The 23,003-nt window shown below is 33.4% G+C and overlaps 1 protein-coding gene, 1 non-coding gene and 1 pseudogene across 2 annotated transcripts; 1 reads left to right on the forward strand and 2 right to left on the reverse strand.

Annotated features, from left to right (window-relative positions):
- Positions 1-2,265: 2,265 nt before the first annotated feature.
- LOC107920336 (uncharacterized) lies at positions 2,266-9,321 on the reverse strand. The gene is made up of 12 exons (XR_005906375.1): positions 9,079-9,321; positions 8,897-8,936; positions 8,200-8,772; positions 7,483-7,560; positions 6,796-7,366; positions 5,068-5,688; positions 4,806-4,960; positions 4,271-4,455; positions 4,036-4,169; positions 3,586-3,941; positions 3,405-3,508; positions 2,266-2,978 (listed from the first exon to the last, which is right to left on the reverse strand). It is a non-coding gene; the product is annotated as an uncharacterized protein (transcript).
- Positions 9,322-14,686: 5,365 nt separating this feature from the next.
- On the forward strand, positions 14,687-17,040 carry LOC107918779 (aldehyde oxidase GLOX). Its single transcript, XM_016848361.2, has one exon. The coding sequence runs from the start codon at positions 15,127-15,129 to the stop codon at positions 16,804-16,806; it is 1,680 nt and encodes a 559-aa protein (XP_016703850.1). The 5' UTR covers positions 14,687-15,126; the 3' UTR covers positions 16,807-17,040.
- Positions 17,041-18,299: 1,259 nt separating this feature from the next.
- LOC107918430 (protein NRT1/ PTR FAMILY 4.6-like) lies at positions 18,300-22,500 on the reverse strand (annotated as a pseudogene).
- Positions 22,501-23,003: the final 503 nt, after the last annotated feature.

Raw genomic sequence — 23,003 nt, forward strand, 5'->3', positions numbered from 1 at the left:
TTAGATTTATGTATAGTAGTAATATACAAGACTAAATTATAAAGATTGTAAACTATGATACAAGAATGTGAATGTGAATGAGAATTAAAGTGGTAAAGTAAGTTAAGTGTATTAAAATTATTGTATGTGTGTGAAAAAGATGTGAAATTAAATGGAAGTTATAATTGAAATTATAAGATTAAGAACTAAATTGAAAGAAATTGGAAGTTGGTATAATTGATACTAAGCCCAAGTGTATGGATATGAATTATTAAAATATTAATGGCATGCTCTTAAGGAATATACTGCGCGCTTCTTGTTTATCCACTTCGGCGGAGTTCAGTTTCGTTCTGTATGTCCTAATTATTCTCATTAATCTTCTTTGGGCCTTGTAAGTGAAATACAAATTGGTAAGTGTAATTTTGATAAATGTGATTGATACTATGAATAATTATATTTACATATGTATTTACAATATAAAATGTAGTTTATGATTTAGTTCTTGGAGTACTTACTAAGGTATTTTAGCTTAACGCCGTTTTCTTTAACACGTAGGTTGAAGTAGGAAAGAGAATTTAGAAGCGGTTTGAGACCTACTGGTCTCATCACATCTTGAGGCTAAGAGAGTATGACTTTTAAATTTTGGGTTAGAAGGACATGTACATAGGTATTTAGTGTGTGTTTCTATTAGAAAGGACTAAAATGTAAACTTTATAAACTTTATAAATTATAAGAACTTAATCTAAATGTTTGAGTAGTATGATGATAAGATGGTGTTATGGTGGTTTTAAATGTTTAAATTATCAATTGGTTGGTTTGCTATTGGAATTTGACATGCAGGGACTAAGGTGTTAAATTTTAAAATTTGCAAAATTTCCTTCAATTTTGGCTCACATGACTTTAGAGAGTTACACAGGCTAGCTGCACTGCTATGTGAGTGCTGAAATTGGTCAGTTTTGGAACCACACGGCCTGGCCATACGACCATGTGCCCTATTTTTCATAAAAATTCATATTTCACTTTAAAACACTGCTATAAATACTAAAATGTTTAAGGAACTTATTGTGCTCCTTCCTAACATTGATAATGGTAAATTAATGACTCGATAAGTTACAAATAGGTCCAAATTGAGGCTTTGCTTATTAAAGTTTAATTGGTTAATACTTTAATATTTAATGCAACATTCCTATATTTGATTCGATAATCGGGTTAAGTATAGGGGTGTTACAATAATAATATTGTTATAATTTTTGTTTATTATTTTTATATATTCAATAAACTATTATACATATAGTGATTTAAATAATAACAACATGAAAAGCGTACTTTATGCAGTCACTTCAGTAAGTAATTTTGCTAACTCAATCACTTTGATCCAAAACCAAAACAAGAAAAAGCTCACTGAGTCAAAGCTAAGAAGTTACTTTGTTTAAGGGAACACCTTAACTAATATTGTACAACCATACAATGACAAGACTATATCTTTCATTAGCGCTTATCTCTTATATGTTTAGCATATGAATCATCGTGAAATCACATTATGACCTACTTAAAACTCTATAGCAATAAGTGCAATCACACTTGAGTACACGTATAGAAAATCTACTATAACTCAACTAATGACTCGCTTTAGCAAAACCATTGTCCAAAAAAAAAAAAAAACCTTTGCATATTAAAATATTATCAAACTTTCCCAAAATCTTTCTTTTCTCTCTAAAATCACCGGAACAACCTTAGAAAACTTTGGGTAGCAATTCTTATATTAACAATATTCTTAATGTCTTATTAAAAGTATTCTTAATAATTATCTGAAAATACAAAGCAGCCAACTCTTAATCTTATCCTAAAGTAGCCCTTGTTTGGCTAGTGGATTTCAGATCTGGAGATTTACAAAAATAATTTAGTTTTTGGTCAATGGATTATTGGAGTAGACTTTTCTCATGGTCCAAAAATATTTACATCAACTAATCTTTGGTCAATGGACTATTGGAGTCGACCTTTTTCCAAAATTGGAATTTAGTTCACATTTTATTTGGATTTTGTTTTCGGAGATAAACATCCCCCCAGATTTTGATAATCGGAATCTGACTTTTCTCATGGTCCCATCGTTCGACTAAAGTTGGCATTTAAGTTGGATTCTGGTTGGCTTTATTTAAACTAAAACTCATCATTGGTGCCTTAATTAGTGTTCTAATTCCATTTTGATGTAGCCTATTTTGCTCCTGAAAGACGGCTAGTTTCCAACTGAAAACGGAACTAAAATTGGCAAAGCAGGAAGGTAGAATAGGGAAGGATGAATTGTATGACCAGTAATCAAAATAAATGATGCAGATAGCAACTTATATCTTATCCACCATAAAATATTCAAATGCCAAAGAAAAAAAACACAAGTACCAGCTTCATAACCGGTGCTAGTCTTCTTGATCTGCAAACTTCAAGCCATTTGGGATGCTCATGAACCAGGGTTGCTTGCTGCCATCTCCATGAGTTACAGCAGTTTTTATAAGAGGATTACGGAATCGTTATTTTTCAAATGTAACATTGCTGTCTTAGAATCCTAATAATTTTTTGTATGACCAGATTATCCATAAAGCACTCTGGTTCTCTGATTTTTTTTATTTGCAACTGGTACACTCTCCCGCCTCTAGATTCTCCTAAAAAGAACATTTCTTTCTTGTCAGAGAGGGTATATAAAAAATGCCATTCTCAAGATAGCAGCTGCTTGAAGAAATCCTTGCGGTTGTATTTTTCATACGGGTTAGCAAAGCAAGTGCTTTTTTTTGCTCAACACGGGAAGATAACCATCTTGGTTTCAAAGATTCTGCACAATCTGGCAGTAAAAGCCTAATGCCAGGTTACAAAATGAAGCTTTGAAATCCTTGATGGTTCAATTTAAAGTAACATAAGAGACGCAAGTTGAAATCCATCCTAAATAATCCCTATGGAGACACTAGAAGTTGCATTTATCTTCAGTGAGTGCTCTGGGATATATGTACGACCTGTTGCATCATAAGGGATCAACCATAAACATTACATTTGATGATACCCAGTAACAAAGCGTAACATTTTATGGAATGAAGAAACTAAAATGAAATGAGCAAGATCAACAAAAGGTGCCCGTGAGAATGTGAACATAAAATATACTACCTTATTGGTTGAAGAGAAGAAACTACTAAATACAATGTAATCCAGAAAATGCAATCATTATTCTATTATGCTCTAAGTGCACCGGAGTTTTATCTTTCAGTGTCATACATGGATATATGATGTGCTCAGGATCAGTGCAAGGCTAACTATCAAATCATAAATAGATCTCATAGACAACATAGAAACCAGATATAACAATTTTCAATTATGCCACTTGCAAGGTAGATCATTTAATAATAATAATAATAATAATAATAATAATAATAGCAGATGGATACCTTTCTCCTTAACATCAATCCGTAAACTGTCCAAAGTTATAATGCCATCAATCAATGGAAGTAGCTCAAGCTTGATGGTAGCCGTAGATTGAGCAGGAACACATCTGAAGCAATCAATCGAAATTGTTATCATTTTCTATATCCAAATTTTGAAATAGTATTATAAAAGGTGATGCATTACCCTAATGGTACTCTACTCAGCAGCCAGAGATGAGTATATCCCCAATAGGAAGTTGGAATGAAATTAGATATTGTAGTCAACTGCTCATTGGAAGATGTAATCCTAGTCCTAGCGTCACCATTCTGTTTCTGATTCTCTGATACAGTGGGCATTGAGCTGAATCTCTTCACTGCATTATTGCGCCTCTCGCTACTTGCTTTCCCCTCAAGATCAGAAAAACCAATAAATGGGCTCAATGGTGCTGTCGGATAAGAATTCAAGGATACCACAGATGGAGGTGAGGTAAAGGAGGCTGGGGCAAGAACTGTCATAGTTAGATCTTCAGGTGTCAAATTTGATGCCTGAAGAGTTAAGACCTGACAATCACACCAGTTGAATGAGAATTGTCATGGTTAGAAAAATTGATAGTGCACAAGGATGAAAGAGAGTGAGAATCAAATAGCATAAAACCTGAACTGGAAGCTGGGTGATTCTTTCATTGGGTCTAGAATATTGTCCGGACATTTTGCATGTGACAGATATCATAAGATCCCTTAAAACCCGTGGTCTCCAATTTGTTGGCTGCTTTAAAAACAATCTTGATTCTAAAACATAAAAAGGAACCAGTACACTAATAGTTAGAACATGTATATTACTGCAAACTTGTTGGATGATATTGTAAACTGAGAGAAATGCAAGCACATACTGCTGTAATTGCAGCGGCATGATACCATAATTGCATACTTGTGAACATTTGAAGTACTCCCCTTTTTGTCGGAAGTCTTCAAACGAGGTTTCAAAGTGGATGACTTGGACTTTCCTCCATAAATTTTGAGGTCTTTCCATATAGAAGAAGCTGGTTTTAAAATAAAAGAATGCTCTTCACCCCTCCTGCAACAGAAACCATCAATAAGCTCACGGGATAGAACTCTGCTAAACCTTAATTCCAGAACCACTTCAAGATATTAGATAACAGCCAAATATATGTATACAGTATACCCTTCAAAGTCAGTCCTCATGTATGCAACATTTGTAGCAAATTTACTTATTTAATATTCTACAACAATTTGGTTTTGTTGCTCGTAAAATGAATCAGCCACATTCTAAGAAAGTGTGACTAGATATGGCAAAAAAAGATGAATATATTTTTCTTTTTGAGGGTATACCCTAATCATCATGCTAAACTGCTAAATGTCAAAAAACATTGAGAAGTAAATTAAGGTACCTAAAGTGAAAACAACCTGAGAGCTAGATTTGGCAAACAATGGCCATCTCCCGCTTCAATACATGCAATTGGTAAGGAAGCAGGTGGTCCACCTTTTGAAGCCTCTTCTAAAACAAGTGTTATAGCATCTATGTATACTACAATATCTGGTATATGTGCTGGAGAAACATTCTGCAAAATAACTTCATAAGTAAATAAAAGAACCTAGCGAGCATGTCCACAGAGAGTGGAGACGAAGTGTTTGTGATTTATCAGGTATAGTAAACATTAAGATTTACCATTATCAGAACACAAAGGAGGTCATCTGTATTACAGTTGGCAGAATAAGAATGAATCTCAACAGGTTTAATTATTTCAAGTTTCCTCCTCCATCTTCTTCCTGGGATATGGATCCCTTCTAATCCACAACGGACAGAAAATCTTTCTCGCTCTAGTGACACACCCCGAAATGATAAAATATCTTCAATCCCTGTTCTTTGACTCTTCAAAATCTTTTGAGAAGAGTAATGGTCCACCTCATCAAGGTCAAATGATAATTTAGAACTTTGTGCTTTAGCGGGTCCACGAGGAGGAAAATTTTGAGGAAGTGATGACATGGAGTAACTTCTAAAATTACTAAAAGAAAAGAGCTGGGAGCCAGAGGAGGCAGAAAGGGTAGATCTATGAGATGGGCTACCAATTCCAGAACCTAAAGGATGAGAAGATAAAGCACGAGGTGAAAGAAGAGTGTTATCCACAGGAAGCAACCATTTCAACAGTTCTCCACATGGATCGTGATTTGCATAAACTCCATTGTCCTCATTCTCAGAGAGGTTTCTGTCCAGATATTTCTCAAACTGAAGAATTTCAATGACAGGATCTCTGAAAAAACCAACGCCAACATTTACTTGTAAAAGTACCTGCATCCTTCCAAACAGAGAAATAGAATGAGAATCATTAGTCTGAATCAACAAGTCAACTAGCCAAGAAAACAGTTGATTCAATATGCCAACTAGAACAATGGATTGTGAAACAAAACAGAAGCGTTGCATCTAAGGGCTTCTGCGGTCAATTGTAGAACAAGAGAAGCCCTAGATAATAGTTAAGGAAAGTAGTTTAAAATCTGAATAAGTTGAAAAAAAGAACCAAAAAGTCAGCAGCCAGGTTGCAAAATGTAGCAAATTGAAGTTCAGTTACATAACTAGCAATGCCCTCATAAGCAACCCTCCAAATTATAAGGTAAGAATATCCTACCTGAAATTACTTTTTACATAACTCGAAGTTACCAACCTTTTCTCACAACACCATCCAAGAACTCAAGTCTTTGAATATAGGTTACATCAGCAAATCTTGATATCAAATAGCAATGTCTAACACTCTCAGTAGCAAAGATCCACAAAGGTGGAGTTTAGGAGCTCAACTTGACATTAAGGTACTAACCAATAGTGCACCCATCTTGTCATAAATATGGTTAATCTTCAATAACTTGGCTCAAAATCTCTCTATTCTCCTCATTTTCTTTTTTCAATTTTTTGTTTGGCTTCGTAGAAAATCCAATTGTCTGTAGCTTTGTTATTAAAAGATTTATTGTCAGAAAAAGGAGACAGTTCTTGGGATAGAAAGGTGAATTCTTGCCAGGTTTTGACAGTGGGGGATTGGAAAACGCTTTAGCCTCTAATTGGAGGCAAGACAGAAAGGGGATGGTTCAAGCAAGAGTCAGAGATAGGTTGCAGAGAATGCATAACTTCTATGCGACCCTGCCCCTGCCATTCTTTTCTCTAGGGAAGTGAGCATTGCTCACTTACCCAGCTAAATGTTTACCAGGTTCAACAATAATACATCCAACATAGTTAGACAGAACTATCAAGCAGCTTTTACAATAACACCATTTGCATGCAAAACAGACACAGTTAACTTGCTAATATCAGCTAAAAGAAATTAAGTGCAAATGCCTGCCACATTTATCTTAAGTCAAAGCAAATAGGAAAACAATATCTTTAACAATTTAGTTCTTCAGTGGTTCTTACCACTATATCTCCATTGGAAAGAGAGCAACAGTTAACAGTATCTCTAGCAACTCCACTAGAAACATTAGCATCAAAGTTTCCTCTATCAATAACTGCAGTCCAACTAGATATATTCTTGGTAGTGTTTTTGGCTTCATTTGCAATAGATTGTTGACTATCAATTTCATATGAATCAGAAGCTATCTGAGAAGCACCTTTTTTGACCACAAAGGCTCATCCCACTCTGCAATCCTCACAAAGAAATGAGAGTTATTAAACCTTTTCAATAGTGTTTCTGTCTGTCTTCTCTGCTCTTCCATTCTAAGAAATGATTCACTATCAGAGACATCTGTTGCTGGATCAATCTTCTCTTTCTCCAAATTTTCATCATTCTGACTTATTACTGCACCATTAGGACTCACTTCCTCTCCTCCAGCCACTGAACTTGTCTCACGCTCCATGTCTCCATTTTGTTTCTCAGTGCCTTTCTGCATGCCATTTTTACTCATCACTTCAGCAACTTTAAATGGTGTAATAATTTCTGTTTCCTGATTACATGCTGATAAGCATACTAGAACATGAACTTGTTCACCTGGAGAAGGAAACGGGAATAGTTTCAAGTTACAAACACAATATCTCCTAAGTGACTGCAAATCAACAGCACACTAAATCTTAGAGAAGTAAGAGATTTGAAAAATAAAAAGGTACCAGGAAAAACAAAAGAACGATCCAGGGAGCGTAATGAACGCATGTGTGGTGCACAATCCCAATCATCAGGGAGATCCTCTAGAAAAGCATATCAAGATTAATATAGGACAAAGAAATATGGAATAAATCGAATACTAGTCCAGGAAGTAGATCAAGAGCATGCACCTATACAAACTTCAGGAAATTATTATCAAACTGAAATATACTTATAATAATTCCACCAACATCGTGAACCTGACAAGCCATCACAAGCACAATTCTATGCCATACCAATGACTCCTATACTAAAATCACAGCCTACCAAGACATACCTTATTAACCAACTAGATGATCAAAAAAACTTCTAGTACCATCATATTTCAGTGATTAGTGCATTCTCATTCTAGTTTCCAGACATTATAAATCAGCAATTAAAACAAATACCTGGCCATTGGCTTTCTACACAACCTCAACTATTCAGATATAGGATGTTAAAATCATATTGATTCAATGCACAGCATGAGGTCATACACTTGCAGCAAATATCTCTAATAAAGACAAATCAGTATTTTACAAATTTAACTGTTTTCAAGGAATAGGGAGAGGAGAAAAAAGAACAAAAATGAATAAAATTCAATCAATAAAACCATAAATATAGATGGGAAAAACTACAAGAACCAAAAATTGCCAAACAAAAATGTGTGGATTAGTTAGCTTTAGTGGACAGTTTGCACTTACTATTTGGAATAATGATCCATCCATCTTGCTCGGACATATCAATGTGGCTAGCAATGACTGAAGCATTCTTATCACAAGCAGCACCAGCATTCTTGCCTAATAAACCGTTGCTTTGTCCATGATTTTCAACCTTCAGATACTCTGGAAATGGATCCTCTACAATAAGCCTTTCCAAACTAGTCACTGACTTAGGAACATAAGATGATTCCGCCATATCCTCTTGTACTGATGGTGATTCTGGTGTTCCCTGTTGATTGGACCGCAGCAGCAGAAAGTTCATTGTTTCCACCAAAATCAGCTTCTGCAATGATACTTTACAACTGAAGTACTCGAGGAACAAGTTCTACTCTAAAACAAGAATGCCATCACAATGCGCACAACTAATGGTTATTTCTCTTTCAGAATCGATCAAGTTTCTCACTCAGCTCCAGTTTCTCAAGCAAAAGTGAACTTTAAATTCTACTAAACTGAATGAACCAAACCACTCTTCCAACAATAAGCTAAACTAGACCAAATTTTCTTCACCGAATTCCTTTCCCTTCAGGTCTTCGAATCATCTTGAACTTTAACTTTCTAAGTTTACAATAAAGTTCAAGTAAAATATAATAATAAAAATAATAATTCTAACTAAGTGAAATAAAGGAAACAAAATCTCGTAAACTGGATTAAGCTGTGAACTCTTACAGTCTCCGATTACCTTATTAATCACGAATGTGCACAATCAGGCAAATCCAAAGCTAGATAAATTTCAAAAAGAAAAAAAAAAGCGAAAAATGAATTCAAGAACAAAAATGTGATTGAACAATTTGCATTTGATTAAACATAACAAAAGAAACAAAGAGATGAATGGAAAATGGAAAATCGTGAACGGTTGTTTACCTGATCGGAGATCAAATGCTTATGAGCTATCCTTTTCTTCTTTCTTTAACTGTTCGGTGGCAGTGGAAAGGAAGATCTAATTTCCTGAGGAGACATTTTAACTATAATACATCGGTTGTTCAATCTGGTTTTCGCCCGTCTTTTAAAAAAGACTAGAAATTGGGGTTTTGCTCGATTGCGTGCCTTAGCCCATTTCTTCTAGCTTCGTACCAGTTTACTCCAGCCCATTCCAATTGATACTCCATGATTTGCGACTTGAATACTTTTTAAAAATTTAATTTTGTATTTTTCCATGAAAATGATAAATTTGATTTAGTTTTTGTATTTATATATACATTTATTTTATTTTTTATAAAATAGGAATAGAATTGTTCCATTTAAACTATGTAAGAATTGTGGGTTAGATATCTAATTTAATCATTTATAGTTTTGTTTCTAGAATTCATTATTTTAGCTTTTAGTTAAAATAATCGTGATTTTAAGTATTTTTTTTTAATTTATTCCAGAATAAGTTTAATATGTTTACGATTTTATATATGCATGTTATATTTAAAAAATATATGTGAGACAAATTTAAATAATTTTATTTTTAATTAAAATTAAAATTTAAAAATAATTTAAAAATTAACAATTAAAATTTATTATTAAATATTTAATCTAAATATTTGTTAAGAATAAAATTTATTATAAAAAATAAATTAATAAATTTTATTTTTTATCAAATAAAAGTAAATTCATAAATTATCGTTACATTCATAAAGTACTTGTCACATTATAAGGAAGCACCAAAGCTACCTAAAATCTATTTACACCGTTGCAGCCTTTTACACAATTAATAGTAAAAAAATTTTAGACGGGTGTAAAAGTACTTAAGTTTACATTGATGTAAGTAAATTTCTACCCTTTATTTATTGGGTAAACTACATATATATATTCAATCAACTATCAAAAAATCTCATTTTAAGCATCTAAAATAAAATAATAATAATAATAATAATTTATAATTTAAGCACTTACGTTATATAATTTGTTATTTTTTATTACTCTAAGTTAAAAATTCTTTGCAACAAATGCCCATTTCTATTCCATTTCTTTACGGTGCAAATAGTTGAGTAGAGCAGGGAAGCAGTGAGTGAATTGACCCAGAAGAAGACAGCTTAGGACGATGTTAGGTCAGTGATGATTGGGGTGGGTCGGAACCTAAACTCAAAAAATAATAAAATGTTTTATTTTGGTTAATAATTAGTTTTGGGTGAATTATATTTTAGTCCTTTTAAATTTAAAGTGGTATGCAATGGTAAATTGTGTCATATGACTTCCAATTGGGTCACATGTCAAAAAAATGTCATGTCAAAGTTGTGCTAGAGTTTTTAATAGGAGTAACCCAAATGAAGGAACTATACAATGTAAGTGCTTAAATTATAAGATTTTTATTTTGAGTGCCTAAAGTGCAATTTTTTTTATAATTAAGTGACTATTTATATAGACTACCTTATTTATTTATAAGCAAAATAAAACATTTTATTATATATACTTTTTATTATATTTGAATTAATTATACACATTTCATCTAGTAACATTTGAAAGTATTAATATTTTTAAATATTTTTTACACTTTTCTATATTTTTAAATATTTTTAATAATTTTCTGTATTTTAAAAATTTTGTATATTGAATGTTAAAAGAAAAAAAAACGTACACTATATCAACCTATATAGATTTTTAAAAAATTAAATAAATGTATATTGATTGTTTGTAACGTATACGAAATTAAAAACTATAAATGTAGCTTTCTAAAATATAAAATAACTTTACAACACTAATGTTACTATATTGAGGTCGTATCAATTTTATAAAATGATCAACACAAAGTAGCTTTCTAAAATATTAAAGCTACTATCAATTTTATTCAATTTTATTTAAAATCTAATATTATTTATAGTTTTAATTTCAAAATAATTTAAATAATATTATTTTATATTTTAGAAAGCTAGAAAAATTAATTTTCTTATCTTATGTTAAATAGAAAAAATTAATTAGATAAATATTTTTTTTATTATCTATCTCTGTATCAACCCTCTTCATTCTCTCTATCAACACAAATAATTGAAATATAAATGTAGTTTATGCTTGTCAAGCCTGACCTGACCTGAAATATGGGCTTAAAATTTTGCTCAAATCCACTCATATTTGTAAATTATTAACCTAATTCCATTTTAAGCATTTTTAAAAAATTTTAAAAATACTTATTTATATTTATATTAATTTAATATTTAATATTTAATAATTTTATATACTTTTTATTTTTTATAGTTTTATATGGGTCAAATTCTGCTATTAGATCTTATACTTTGTATAACTTGTGGAATTAGTACCTGTACTTTAATTTGATCAATTTTAGTCCTTGTACTTTTCAAAATTTGAAATTTTAGTCCTGACCAAATGGTAGCAATTAAATATGTTTGGTTAAATTATGCTGTTAGTCCTATATTATGTATAAAGTTATAGATCTAGTCTATGTTCTCCAATTGGATCATTCTTAGTCTTTATATTTTTTGAATTTCAAAATTTCAATCTTAATGTAAATGATGGTCATTAAACCTATTAATTGATTTCTTTTGAGAGTAATATATAGAAATAACAAGTTGGCGTAGCATTCCACTCGCAATAATATGTTTGATGCATCAAATTTCGAAAAAAACATAACTTAACTTAACGAATTTAATAGTTATCATTTAATCAGGACTACAATTTCAAATTCTAAAAGTACAGAGACTGAAAATGACCAAATCAAAGTACAAGTGCTAAATCCCCAACTTGTGCAAAGTACAAGGTCTAATAACATAATTTGACATTTTATATATAGTCATCTTGATATTTTAAAATGTTTATTTTATAGTAGTATAGAATTAATTTTTATGTATTATAAATTACATTATATATATAAAAAATATGATATAAAACACTAAAAACTTTAAAAATGGGTCGGGCCAGGCTTGGGCCTCGAATATTCAAGCCCAAGCCTGGCCCATATTTTATGAACATGCCTAATTTTTTTCCCAAGCCCATTTTTCGAGCTTAATATTTTTGCCCAAACCCTCCCAAATTTCGGGCGAGCTTTCTGGCCTAGGTACGTAGCCCGCCTATAAACATGAGAGAGAGAAAGATGGTTTCTTTGGTGTTGTGAGTAGACTTATATACGAGGGAGAAGGGATGCCATGCATCATAAGCTCACTGATGGCGGCACAGTCACATCTTGTCTCCTTATAGCGACGGTGATGTAACCTTTTAGGTTGGTGATGTGGCATCTTAGGACGACCAAGCAATCAATGGGCCTAACGTTTCATGCGCTCTTAGCAGAGATGACTTAGTTAGAGTTTGTCATGGTGCTGCATGATGTTTAAGGTCTGCTTAATGTAAGGTTGGGCTAACTAAGGGTGCTTTTGGATGGGTGGTGCGTTTACCTCCAATAAGATTAAAAATAACGATAATAATGAGATTAGTTATTGTAGTTGTGAGGCAAAAGATTCCACTGCACCACAGCCAACGCCCATCCAAAGACACCCTAAGACATGTGTATAAAACTAAAAATTATCAATTTGGAGAACAATGACTAAATCTACAAGTTATGCATAATATAAGAGTAATAGCAAAATTTGACTTAATAGATTTAATAGCTACGTTTAAGTTAAGATTAAAATTTTAAAATTCAAAAAATATAAAAACTAAAATTGATCAAATTAAAATATAAAGACTAAAACATCTTAAAAAAAACTAATAACAAATTTCACATAAATGCATATAAGGATAATAAATTAAAAAAATATAAATTATTAAATTATGTAGTATCAAATTTTAAAAATATGTATCAATAATAAATAACATGATATCATTTATTAAAAAATATAAATATTTATTTATATGATTTGTGATGATTATATGATTTCCAAAATCATATATATATTATATAAAAGAAGGTACGAGAGAATATATGAAAATGTTAAGTTCTGATTAGTTATTTGAGTTTGAAAATATTTTTTTAATTATATTTAAAGTGAGTTTTGTTTTTTAAAATAAGTTTTAAATATAAATTTCTTTCCATTAATAATAATTATAATAATAAATTTTAAACATCATCAAATTATATATCATATACTATAATATAAGGTGAGGAACAATGAAATTTGAAGAAAGTTTTAGTTGTAGATGAATTATTGGAGTTACAAATTATTTCCATAATTATTACTCAATTTGATGTGACTTATAAGTCAATAAATGGACGCCTTAACAATTTCAATGAATACACATATGCTCAACATGGTTTTAAGATATATATGTATATTCCAACACACATATTTGAGAAAAAAATGCATATAATTTGGCAAGTATTATAAGTCTGTAAATAGCTTTGAAAAATACATGTATTTCGATATATTATATGATAACAATAAATATTCACTTAATCTAATATATATTTATATATTCATTAATAAAATTTATATATTTACAAAAATAGTTATAAAAACATAATATTGTATAAAAAATTATAAAGTTAAATTTAGTTTCCATAAATAATTAATGAAATTTATTAAAAAATTACAAAATGATTTAATTTATTTTAATTGATAGATACAAAAATTAGTGCATCTCACACGGGTAAAATAATTGTTTAACAATATATATATGAATATAATTTAATATATTTTAATTGACATATACAATCAACCTCTTTAAAATAAATTTTAAAATTAAATTACCAATTTTCAAATAAATATCAAAAAATAAAAAATTGAAATTATTTTGCTTTTACTTTTTCAATCTTATTATTTTTGAAATATAACATTTTCAAAAAAAAAAACTAGTAATCTATATATTTGATAGAGAACTTGAAATTAATTATCAAAATGAAACTGATAAGGCCATGTGAAAGATACGTATGTTAACCGGGCCGCCGCTTACGATATGATAGACAAAAATCCAACAGTGGTGGGGACCCCTTTGCCACTTGTAAGTTACGAATCAAGATTCGCCCAGCCTGGCTAACCATGTTAGCTTCTCAATCACAACCCAACATCATCGCTAACGATGAACCATTGAAAGTTAAACCACCCCTACGCGTTGATCCGACAAACATTCACGAGCTTCTCCATTATTATATGCCTTCTACAACAATACTCATAAATACTAAATTATATATTAACTTAAACACCAAATACTAATGCCAAGAGTTAGCTTTTGAAAAGTTTAATTTTAAATCTAAAATTGTAGCTTTAATATGAAAAGTTTTGGTTTAAGCTTTAATGTTATATTTTAAATAGTTTTAGAAATGGAAATGAAAAAAAAAAACTTATTTTGAGTGAGATAAATGAGAGGAAATAGGTAATTAAACTTTTTTGAAAGTCGAAAAGCACTTTTGTTTTCTAAAGCATTTTTCTAGTTTGAAAAACATTTAGTAAAAATTCAAAGTTGTACTTTCTAAAAATAATGCTAAAGAGTTACTTAGATAGTAAACCTAAATCATAAATGCAAATTTAAATCTTATATCACAAAGAGTTGACCGGTGATTCCAAAAATGGAATCACAGACCATGAAGCAACATATTTTCCATTATTACAAACCCTAATTCCCACACGTAGATATATTTTCAATTTAAATCCACACTTAAGCAATCATCCTTTACAATCACAAGCTTTCTTTCCAAAATTTTCAATTCCCTTACTTGAAAGGAAAAAAAACTAAAAAGCTGTCTCTCTTGGAAGACAATAATAAAGTCCGCACTCCTCAGCCATTACAAAGTTTTCTCAAACTTGGCCACTATGAATCAAACCCATCTATATACTCCGCAGTGTCATATAAGTCCCCTCCAAACATTGACAGGCAGCGGCATCTCTTTCTTTTTAATATTTCCCTAATTTTAATACTAAACATCCGGTGTTTTGTAACTCATCAGCTTCACATGCTGCAATCTCTTCTCTTTCCATACTAATATATTCCTACACCAATCAATTCCCGTTAAAATCTCTGGTTGGCCATCAAGAACCAGCTAAAATGGGGTTCAAGAATCCATCTCTTTTCATGATCTTCTCCTCTTTATGCATTCTTTATTCTTTCTTGAAGTTATCTAAAGCTGACCCATGGCTTTTGGTCAACCAAACCTCGCCTTCCTCCAATGTATCAGGGGGTAACTGGCAGCTCTTACAATCAAGCGTAGGCGTCTCCGCCATGCACCTCCAACTCCTACCAAACAACAAAGTTGTCATCTTTGACCGTACGGATTTCGGCTCTTCCAACATTTCATTACCCCCCGGCAGCTTCTGTCCTAAAACCGACTGCACTACCCACTCTGTCCTTTACGATGTCGTATCCAACACTCTCCGTCCCCTCCACGTCTTAACAGACACCTTTTGCTCTTCCGGTGCCCTCGACCCCAACGGTACCCTTATACAAACCGGCGGATTCAATGAAGGCGACCACGTCATTCGCACCTTCGCCCCATGTAGCGCCGACTCTGTCGCCTGCGACTGGAATGAACTCAACGCTACTCGCCTTGTCGACCGTCGATGGTACGCTACTAACCAAGTTTTACCTGACGGACGAATCATCATTCTTGGCGGTAGAAGGGTCTTTACCTACGAGTTTTACCCTAAAAATGACGCCCTCAACAACAGCAAGAGCTTTTACCTTCGTTTCTTGGTGGAAACTAGGGACCCTGAAGAGAACAATCTTTACCCTTTCTTGCATTTATTGCCAGATGGGAATCTATTCATATTCGCTAACAAAAAATCCATATTGTTTGATTATAAAAGGGACATTGTTCTAAAACAGTTCCCTCTTATTCCTGGAGATGATAAGAGAAACTATCCTAGTACCGGCTCTTCGGTCATGCTTCCATTGAGGCTGTCTGGGAGGTGGCCTCCGGTGGTTGAGGTGCTCATTTGCGGCGGTGCACCCGCGGGGGCATTCATGAAGTCGGATAAGATGAAGGTTTTTGTAGAAGCGTCGAGGACATGTGGCAGGCTGAGAGTGAACGATGCAAATCCGCAATGGCTTATGGAGGCCATGCCCATGCCACGTGTCATGTCTGACATGATACTCTTACCCACGGGTGATATGATCATTATCAACGGCGCTGCTAATGGGACTGCAGGTTGGGAGGATGCTGTAAACCCGGTTCTCAATCCGATTCTGTACTCCGTTAATGGACAACTATCTCAGAGATTTACGGTTTTGTCCCCGTCAAAGATCCCGAGAATGTACCACTCCACAGCAATCCTTCTTCCAGATGGCAGGATATTAGTGGCTGGGGGAAATCCTCATACTACGTATGTATTCACAGGATTATACCCCACCGAGCTGAGTTTGGAGGCTTATAATCCTTACTACTTGGATGCTAAATTCAACTTGTTAAGGCCCTCCATTATATCGGTGGAGTCGGGGAGTACGGTGTCGTATGGCAGTAGATTCGGAGTGTCCTTTTCGGTGTCGCTTTATAGGCAGGGCACGGTTTCCGTAGCGCTGATATGGCCGTCGTTCACGACACACTCGACCGGGATGAACCAACGCATGGTGGTTTTGAACACGGCGAGCGTGGCTCAATTGTCGATGGCCAATTTCAAGCTGGTAGTGGATGGGCCGACCAATGCTAACGTGGCACCTCCGGGTTATTATATGCTGTTCGTGGTCCATTCGGGTATTCCTAGTCACGCAGTTTGGGTAAAGGTGATGTGATTTTAATAATTGATTTCCCCAACGTGATTGATCATATACAATTGGATACTGTTCTTTTATTTTTTGGTTTCTTATTTGAGCCGAAATACAAAAATAATAAATAATAAATCCATAGCATAATTTAGGTTGATAAGCTTCAAGCAGTAAGCATTGAAGCCCAAATTTTAGCTTCTCCCCTTTTTTTTTTTTTTGATTCTTAAGATTTATTGTATACAACAATTATAATTTGGTTCACAGGCGCTTCCCTTTTCGTCCTTTATGCATTTGATTTTTTATTTTCTTACTTAAATCGAAATGAGTTCAATAGTAATATTATATATAATTGTTCATCCATATTAATTCATATATAAAAAGATTAATTAAATTTATTTACATCCATTCATATTGTTTTTAAAACTTATTATGTTAATTTTATTTAATTTTTAATTAATTTATGTTTTTTTATTATATCTGTAGGCAACTCATATATATCTATATATATTGTTTAAATCCATTTTTGGATATAATAGTTTTATTCAAAATCTTTCAAATGTGAAATGATGTTTGTGTTTGGATGAATAATGTCTCTTTGAAAATGTGTATTAACTGACAGTAGAATTTTTTAATTTGTTTAAAAAAAAAACCAAGTGTGCTTAATTAATATATTTTTTTAAAAATAAAGACTAAATAAATAAGATAAATGACAATTTCTTGAACTTATTTATGAAGTTATAAAATTACCCTGCATTGTTTAGATTCCATAAGACGTAACATCAAAGATTATTTTCATATGCACTCTCGGTCGAAAGTAAAATTTCCACAATGAAGGTATATAATAAAGCTAAACTACAACTAAAATCATTAAATTATTAATAAATTTATTTTTTATCATTTAATTTTAAAAATTATAAAATGGTCGTTGAATTAATCGAAAACTATTTAAATATTTTTATTTATATCATTGGGATGTTAATTTTTTTTTAAAATCCGGCTAGCGAGCTCTAAGTGAAAATTCGACGATCAGTATGGTGGATCAATACCCATCAACGAGTAAAGCATACCTTATATCCAAGTCAATCTAACAGTTAATGTTGAAGATTGATGAAGAAATTTGTTTAGATTTTGGCTTGCATATTCATGGCATTCAAAGTTGCTTAATGAAAAAATCTAAACTATAAAAGAAATGGGAAATGGGAGCTTTCGATCGGAGTAGATGATGGGAATAAAGAATGCCATACAATAACAATTTTAACAATTTATTGATTTAAATGAAAACTTTTAATAGTTCATAATCATTTTGTAACTTTTTGAAGTATAGTAACCAAAACGTAAACTCAATAATAGTTTAATAACCTTATATGTAGTTTACCCTAATAGTAATAACTATGCTGTTTATTTAATTTTTAGAATTTTAAATTTACCACTTTAATTGTGAAATTTTTAAATTTAGGCACCAAATAATTATTCTAACATCAAACTAGGGAGGGGAAAGAAAAGGAAAAGCAGAAATCCTATAATTAGAAAGTCGCATGTTAAATAAAGAGTAGAAAATGCAAAGCCCAAGGAAAAAGCTAAAATAGCTGATAACCAACAGTTAGTGACGCAGTTGCCTATATACATGCTTACAAACAAATATCTCAAAAAGCACAGGGTTTGGCATTTATGTCACGGGCAATTGGGATAAGCATGGGGCTGAGCTGAGGTTTCATTTCTTTGAAATCATCAAGCGAATTACTGGAGCAGAACAAAAGAAAACCCAGAGACTTGCTGCTTCAGTGCATAGCATTTGAAATACGTCAGAATTTGGTAGTGGATGTTTTTACTTGGTAGATCCAACTGATCTGTATTTGTAGCGCATGGCCCAGAACAGGTAATGCATGAAATTCAAGACGCTAAGCACACACACAAGCCAGTAGAATCTGTCCAAACGATACCCATTTATTGTATGATCAGAGAGCCAAGGCTTGTTTCCGGACTTCTCTGTCACGTTATTTACTATTGATACAATCACCGAGCTTAAATAATACCCCATGGCCAAAGAAGCCCAGCAGAGAGATGTAGCCAAGGATCTCATGCTTGATGGCGCCTCTGTGAAGAAAAATTCAAGTAAGCCTGCCAAGGTGAAAAGATCTGCTGACCCCAAAAACAAATACTGCAAAGCAATCCAAAAAATGGTAATGGGTAATGGGTTGTTCGAGTCAAGTAGGCCTGAGTTGTTTGCCAGTGCCACTCTCTTTCTCTTGATCTCAACAAGGGCTGCAACTGCCATGGCTATTATGGAAAGAAATAAACCAATTCCAATTCGTTGTAGTTGAGAGATGCCGGTCTCGGTTTTAGTTAATCTCCTAGCGAATGGGATAATGAAGTGATCGTAAACTGGTGCTAGGATCATGATGAAGACCACAGGGAAAACCGGTAGGGAAGCTGGTGGGATTTTCAATGAACCAAGCTTAGTGTTCATGGTGGCAGCTTGTTCTACAGAAAATGTGGAGAGCTGAGCTAGGCAGCAGTTGAGAATAATGGTGCAAGCAAATATGGGTAGGATTTTCAGAACAATCTTGACTTCCTCCACTTGCTGGACCGAGCATTCAAGTGCTGGGTAAGCTGGCTTGTTCTCCACTGCTCTGTTGATGAATTTGAGGCTTTTTGTTGGGATTCCGTCTCCACCTTGCTCAATTTGTTTAGCATTTTCTTCAGCTTCCTTGCTGGTTTGGGTTCGATAAGAGGGGCTTGTGGTAAGGTTGGCAATGGCATTGCTTGGACTTCGGCTTACGCAACTACTGTTCAGCATAGCGGCAACCAAGACCTGTTGAAGTAAAAACACGTATCGTTACTAGTATATATCTTATTTTGTGGAATTCATTCAATTAAAACATGTCCAATTTGCTTTTAGCATACCTTGCAAATGGTTGTCAAAGGGCTGCCAAAGGGTATTTTGCTCCTATAAAACGTAGAGCCAGCGAGGAAGATCGGGATTGATAACAAGATTGCAATGGTGGAGATGGCAAAACCCCACTCCCACCCTTTGTTGTCTTCGATCTACACAACAAAAGTGACGGCAATAAGGGCACCAAATGAGAGACTGAAGACAAAGTAGTTGAAGAAGGTGGATCTTTGCTTCCTTCCCTGTGGGGTATTCTCATCAAACTGCTCGGCGCCATGGGTTGGTAAGGAACCCTTTATCCCTCCAATGCCAAGTGCCACAAGATAGAGGCCCATGAACAGCATTGCTGCTTTCCCACCTCTAACTTCCTCGCATGGGATGGAGGATGCGGATGGACTGCATTTGGGTGGCTTTAGGGAAGGTGCCCGTGCTTGTATTGTAAGAATGATCAACCCCTAATCAACCATAACAGATTTGGCTATTTCATTATCACTGTCATCACATATGCTAGTTCAAATCAATCATGTCAACAGTTGAAGCTTATGTTAAAGGCCATAGCTCATTCATTGGACCAAAATGAACCGTATAAAACATTTTGAAGGCCTTAAAATACAGGCCAGAAGGGATCAGTCCTGGACCAAACTAATAGGCCAGTTTCCCTCTATAATTTCCCACATCCAATACCAAAAAACTAAAAAACTTGCACCATGGCTAAAGGAAAAGTCCAACACTTTGGGGTTCACTTTAAAAATCATCCAATGAAGTTAAACATTTCTACAAAGAGTGGGTCCTTCATCACATGTTACCCACACACAAGATATTGGACTACATTGCCGACGAAACGTCATTGTAATGACCCTGTGGCTGTTTTCTACATAGCTTTAAAAAAAATTGGGGTGCATGTGGGTTTGATTCTCACTTCTCATTCCATAGACATTCCAATTCTCACTTTGGGTCTACCATAGTAACCTGTAGCCACACACGTGGTACACGAACTTGCCCAAAAAAAGTAACTATTCATATATATACATATGATTTTTTTTATTGTTGTACTTTAGGAAGAAAATCCCATTTGAGGAAAGAAATAAAGGGATTATAATTGGATTTGATTTTCTAATGATTTTCTCCCACATAATACAAAGTCATTGGTGGATGAAAATACTGTATCTTAAACGTAGACCGTACGAGCTGGAGAGACAAACGTGTCCCCCAACCGTACCCAAAGCTGCGACGATTTGGACGTTCTTATAAACAGGTGTCTAACCAAAAGAGTTACCATCTGTCATGTAGGCTTATCATATCATGGGTGTGCTTTCAAACAGAGACAATATTTCAAAGCAATAAGACAAGATAGATATAGAAAAAGGAAGTTTCTCATGTCGTAAATAGCGACACAAATATTATAAAAAGGTCCCCGCCACCTCCTCCCTATAGCCCCATCACCAAAGGCGTTGCCTTTGATTGGATACGTTTCAATTTTCATGACTATCCAATGGACCCGACGTTTCTCCTTCCCCTCCACGTCTAAATTTATCTTTAAAATGTGCCTTTTCACAATTTAATTGGACATCAAATAAAATTTGAGGTGAAAGAATCTCAAAAGCTAAATGTTGTTGCAAGTTTTCTCATGTGATGAAAGATTGAAATTTGAAAGAGACCCTTTTACTTTTTCTCTTTTTCATGTTTTGTTTTGAATTATATATATGTGGGATCTGATAGAAAGATTGAAATTTATGAGCATTCATCAATAATGCCTCGATAGATGTACCTAAACAGACGGTGTTCCTTGGATCTATATACCAAAGTCTTAGGGTTGCTTTGCGCCTATGACGGCCCCCAAACTTTAATGCTTTGCACACTAAGATTTTTGGTCATTGTCTTTTTTTTTTCTAAAGTGCTCATCTTTCATGCAAAAGGCCTCTAACTTGCTTTCTCAAAAGAAAAAAAAAAGAAAAAGGAAAAAAGAAGAATCATCGATGAAATTCAAAAACGACAATAGAAATGGTTATGCATATAGAGAGAAGAAGAAGCAGGAGATAGTTAGTACCAGAAACTCGATGAATGCGCTTATCAAGTAGATGTGATAAGTGGTGAAGAAAGCATCAGATAAGAAACCTCCAAGCAGAGCTAGAAGAAAGGCAGTCCCCATGAAATTGGTGACATTGTTTGCCGATTTAGATGGAGATAAGTGCATGTACTTGGACAAATACATCACTAGGTTGCTGGCATTTGCCAAGTACGCCAGGTTCTCCAGCACTTCCACAACTGACGACACACACAAAAATTATCATTATACCATATCAATGAAAGATAATAAATATATTATATAAGTAGTCCCTTTCAGGCTGGTTCTTTCATAGGTAACTAAGCTAAATTACCCAAGACAAAGGAGGCTGCAAAAATGCCACCATGTCTACCCTTGAGAGCAGGTCGATTCCTCCAATCAGCATAGCCTTCCCATCTGGTATCCTGTAGGTTCACCCCACGTTCCTGCGGCCAAAACTCAAATCAAAACGAAGTGTTATTAGGAAAATAAGAAAGCAATACACAGCTTTCTTGTATGTTAGCTTGAACAAAGCAAATTAAGCAAGGGGGAGGAGTGAAAGAGAGGAGGAGAACATAAAAAGAAAAAAAGAAAATGGAGAGAAAATTAGGGGAGGAAAGAGGAACCCACCATTGCTAGCTGTTTCTCTCTCTTAAGTTTCCAACTTGGTTAAGTTGGATTGGATCTCAGGTGAGAGAGGAAAATTAGATTGGAAAAGATGGGTGGTGAGTGGTGGATGTATTTAAAGAGTGGGGAAGGGAACTTTGGAGGAGAGAATTGTCTAGACAACTTAGAAAATGACTTCGATCCATCCCCTATGGTATTTAACTCAAATGATTCTAATCTTCAATATTCCTAAATTTTGCTTTATTATTTTCTTAATATTATTATTTTTTATAAGTAGGATTCTTCTGTGATAACTAATGAGATATTAGCACATATTACATAAATCATGTGTGGGTTTTGTATAAATTTATTTTAACTTAAAATCTTATTATTATGTGTGGATGATGTTTAATCCTATTTGTGCTTTTTAATTTCTAGTTAGAGTTATTTAAATGTGTTTGTTATAATTCCAATCTAATACCTTTGCCTTTATTATTATTGATGGATATGATTGTATGTTTCATTTTTGTAAAAATATAATAACAAAAATGATCACATATTACAACCTTAATTATGAAATATATAAATTAATTTTTTATATATATGTTTTAAATATGAAACTAGTTTTAAGACCCAACCTATTAAATTTTGGACAAATAAAAATTAAAATAGTATATATATCTT

This window comes from Gossypium hirsutum, chromosome A12 (genome assembly GCF_007990345.1).
Source record: "Gossypium hirsutum isolate 1008001.06 chromosome A12, Gossypium_hirsutum_v2.1, whole genome shotgun sequence".
NCBI lineage: Eukaryota > Viridiplantae > Streptophyta > Magnoliopsida > Malvales > Malvaceae > Gossypium > Gossypium hirsutum.

Bases quoted from the DNA above. Each gene is read 5' to 3' on its own strand.
- LOC107918779 (XM_016848361.2), top strand. From the start codon at position 15,127: ATGGGGTTCAAGAATCCATCTCTTTTCATGATCTTCTCCTCTTTATGC.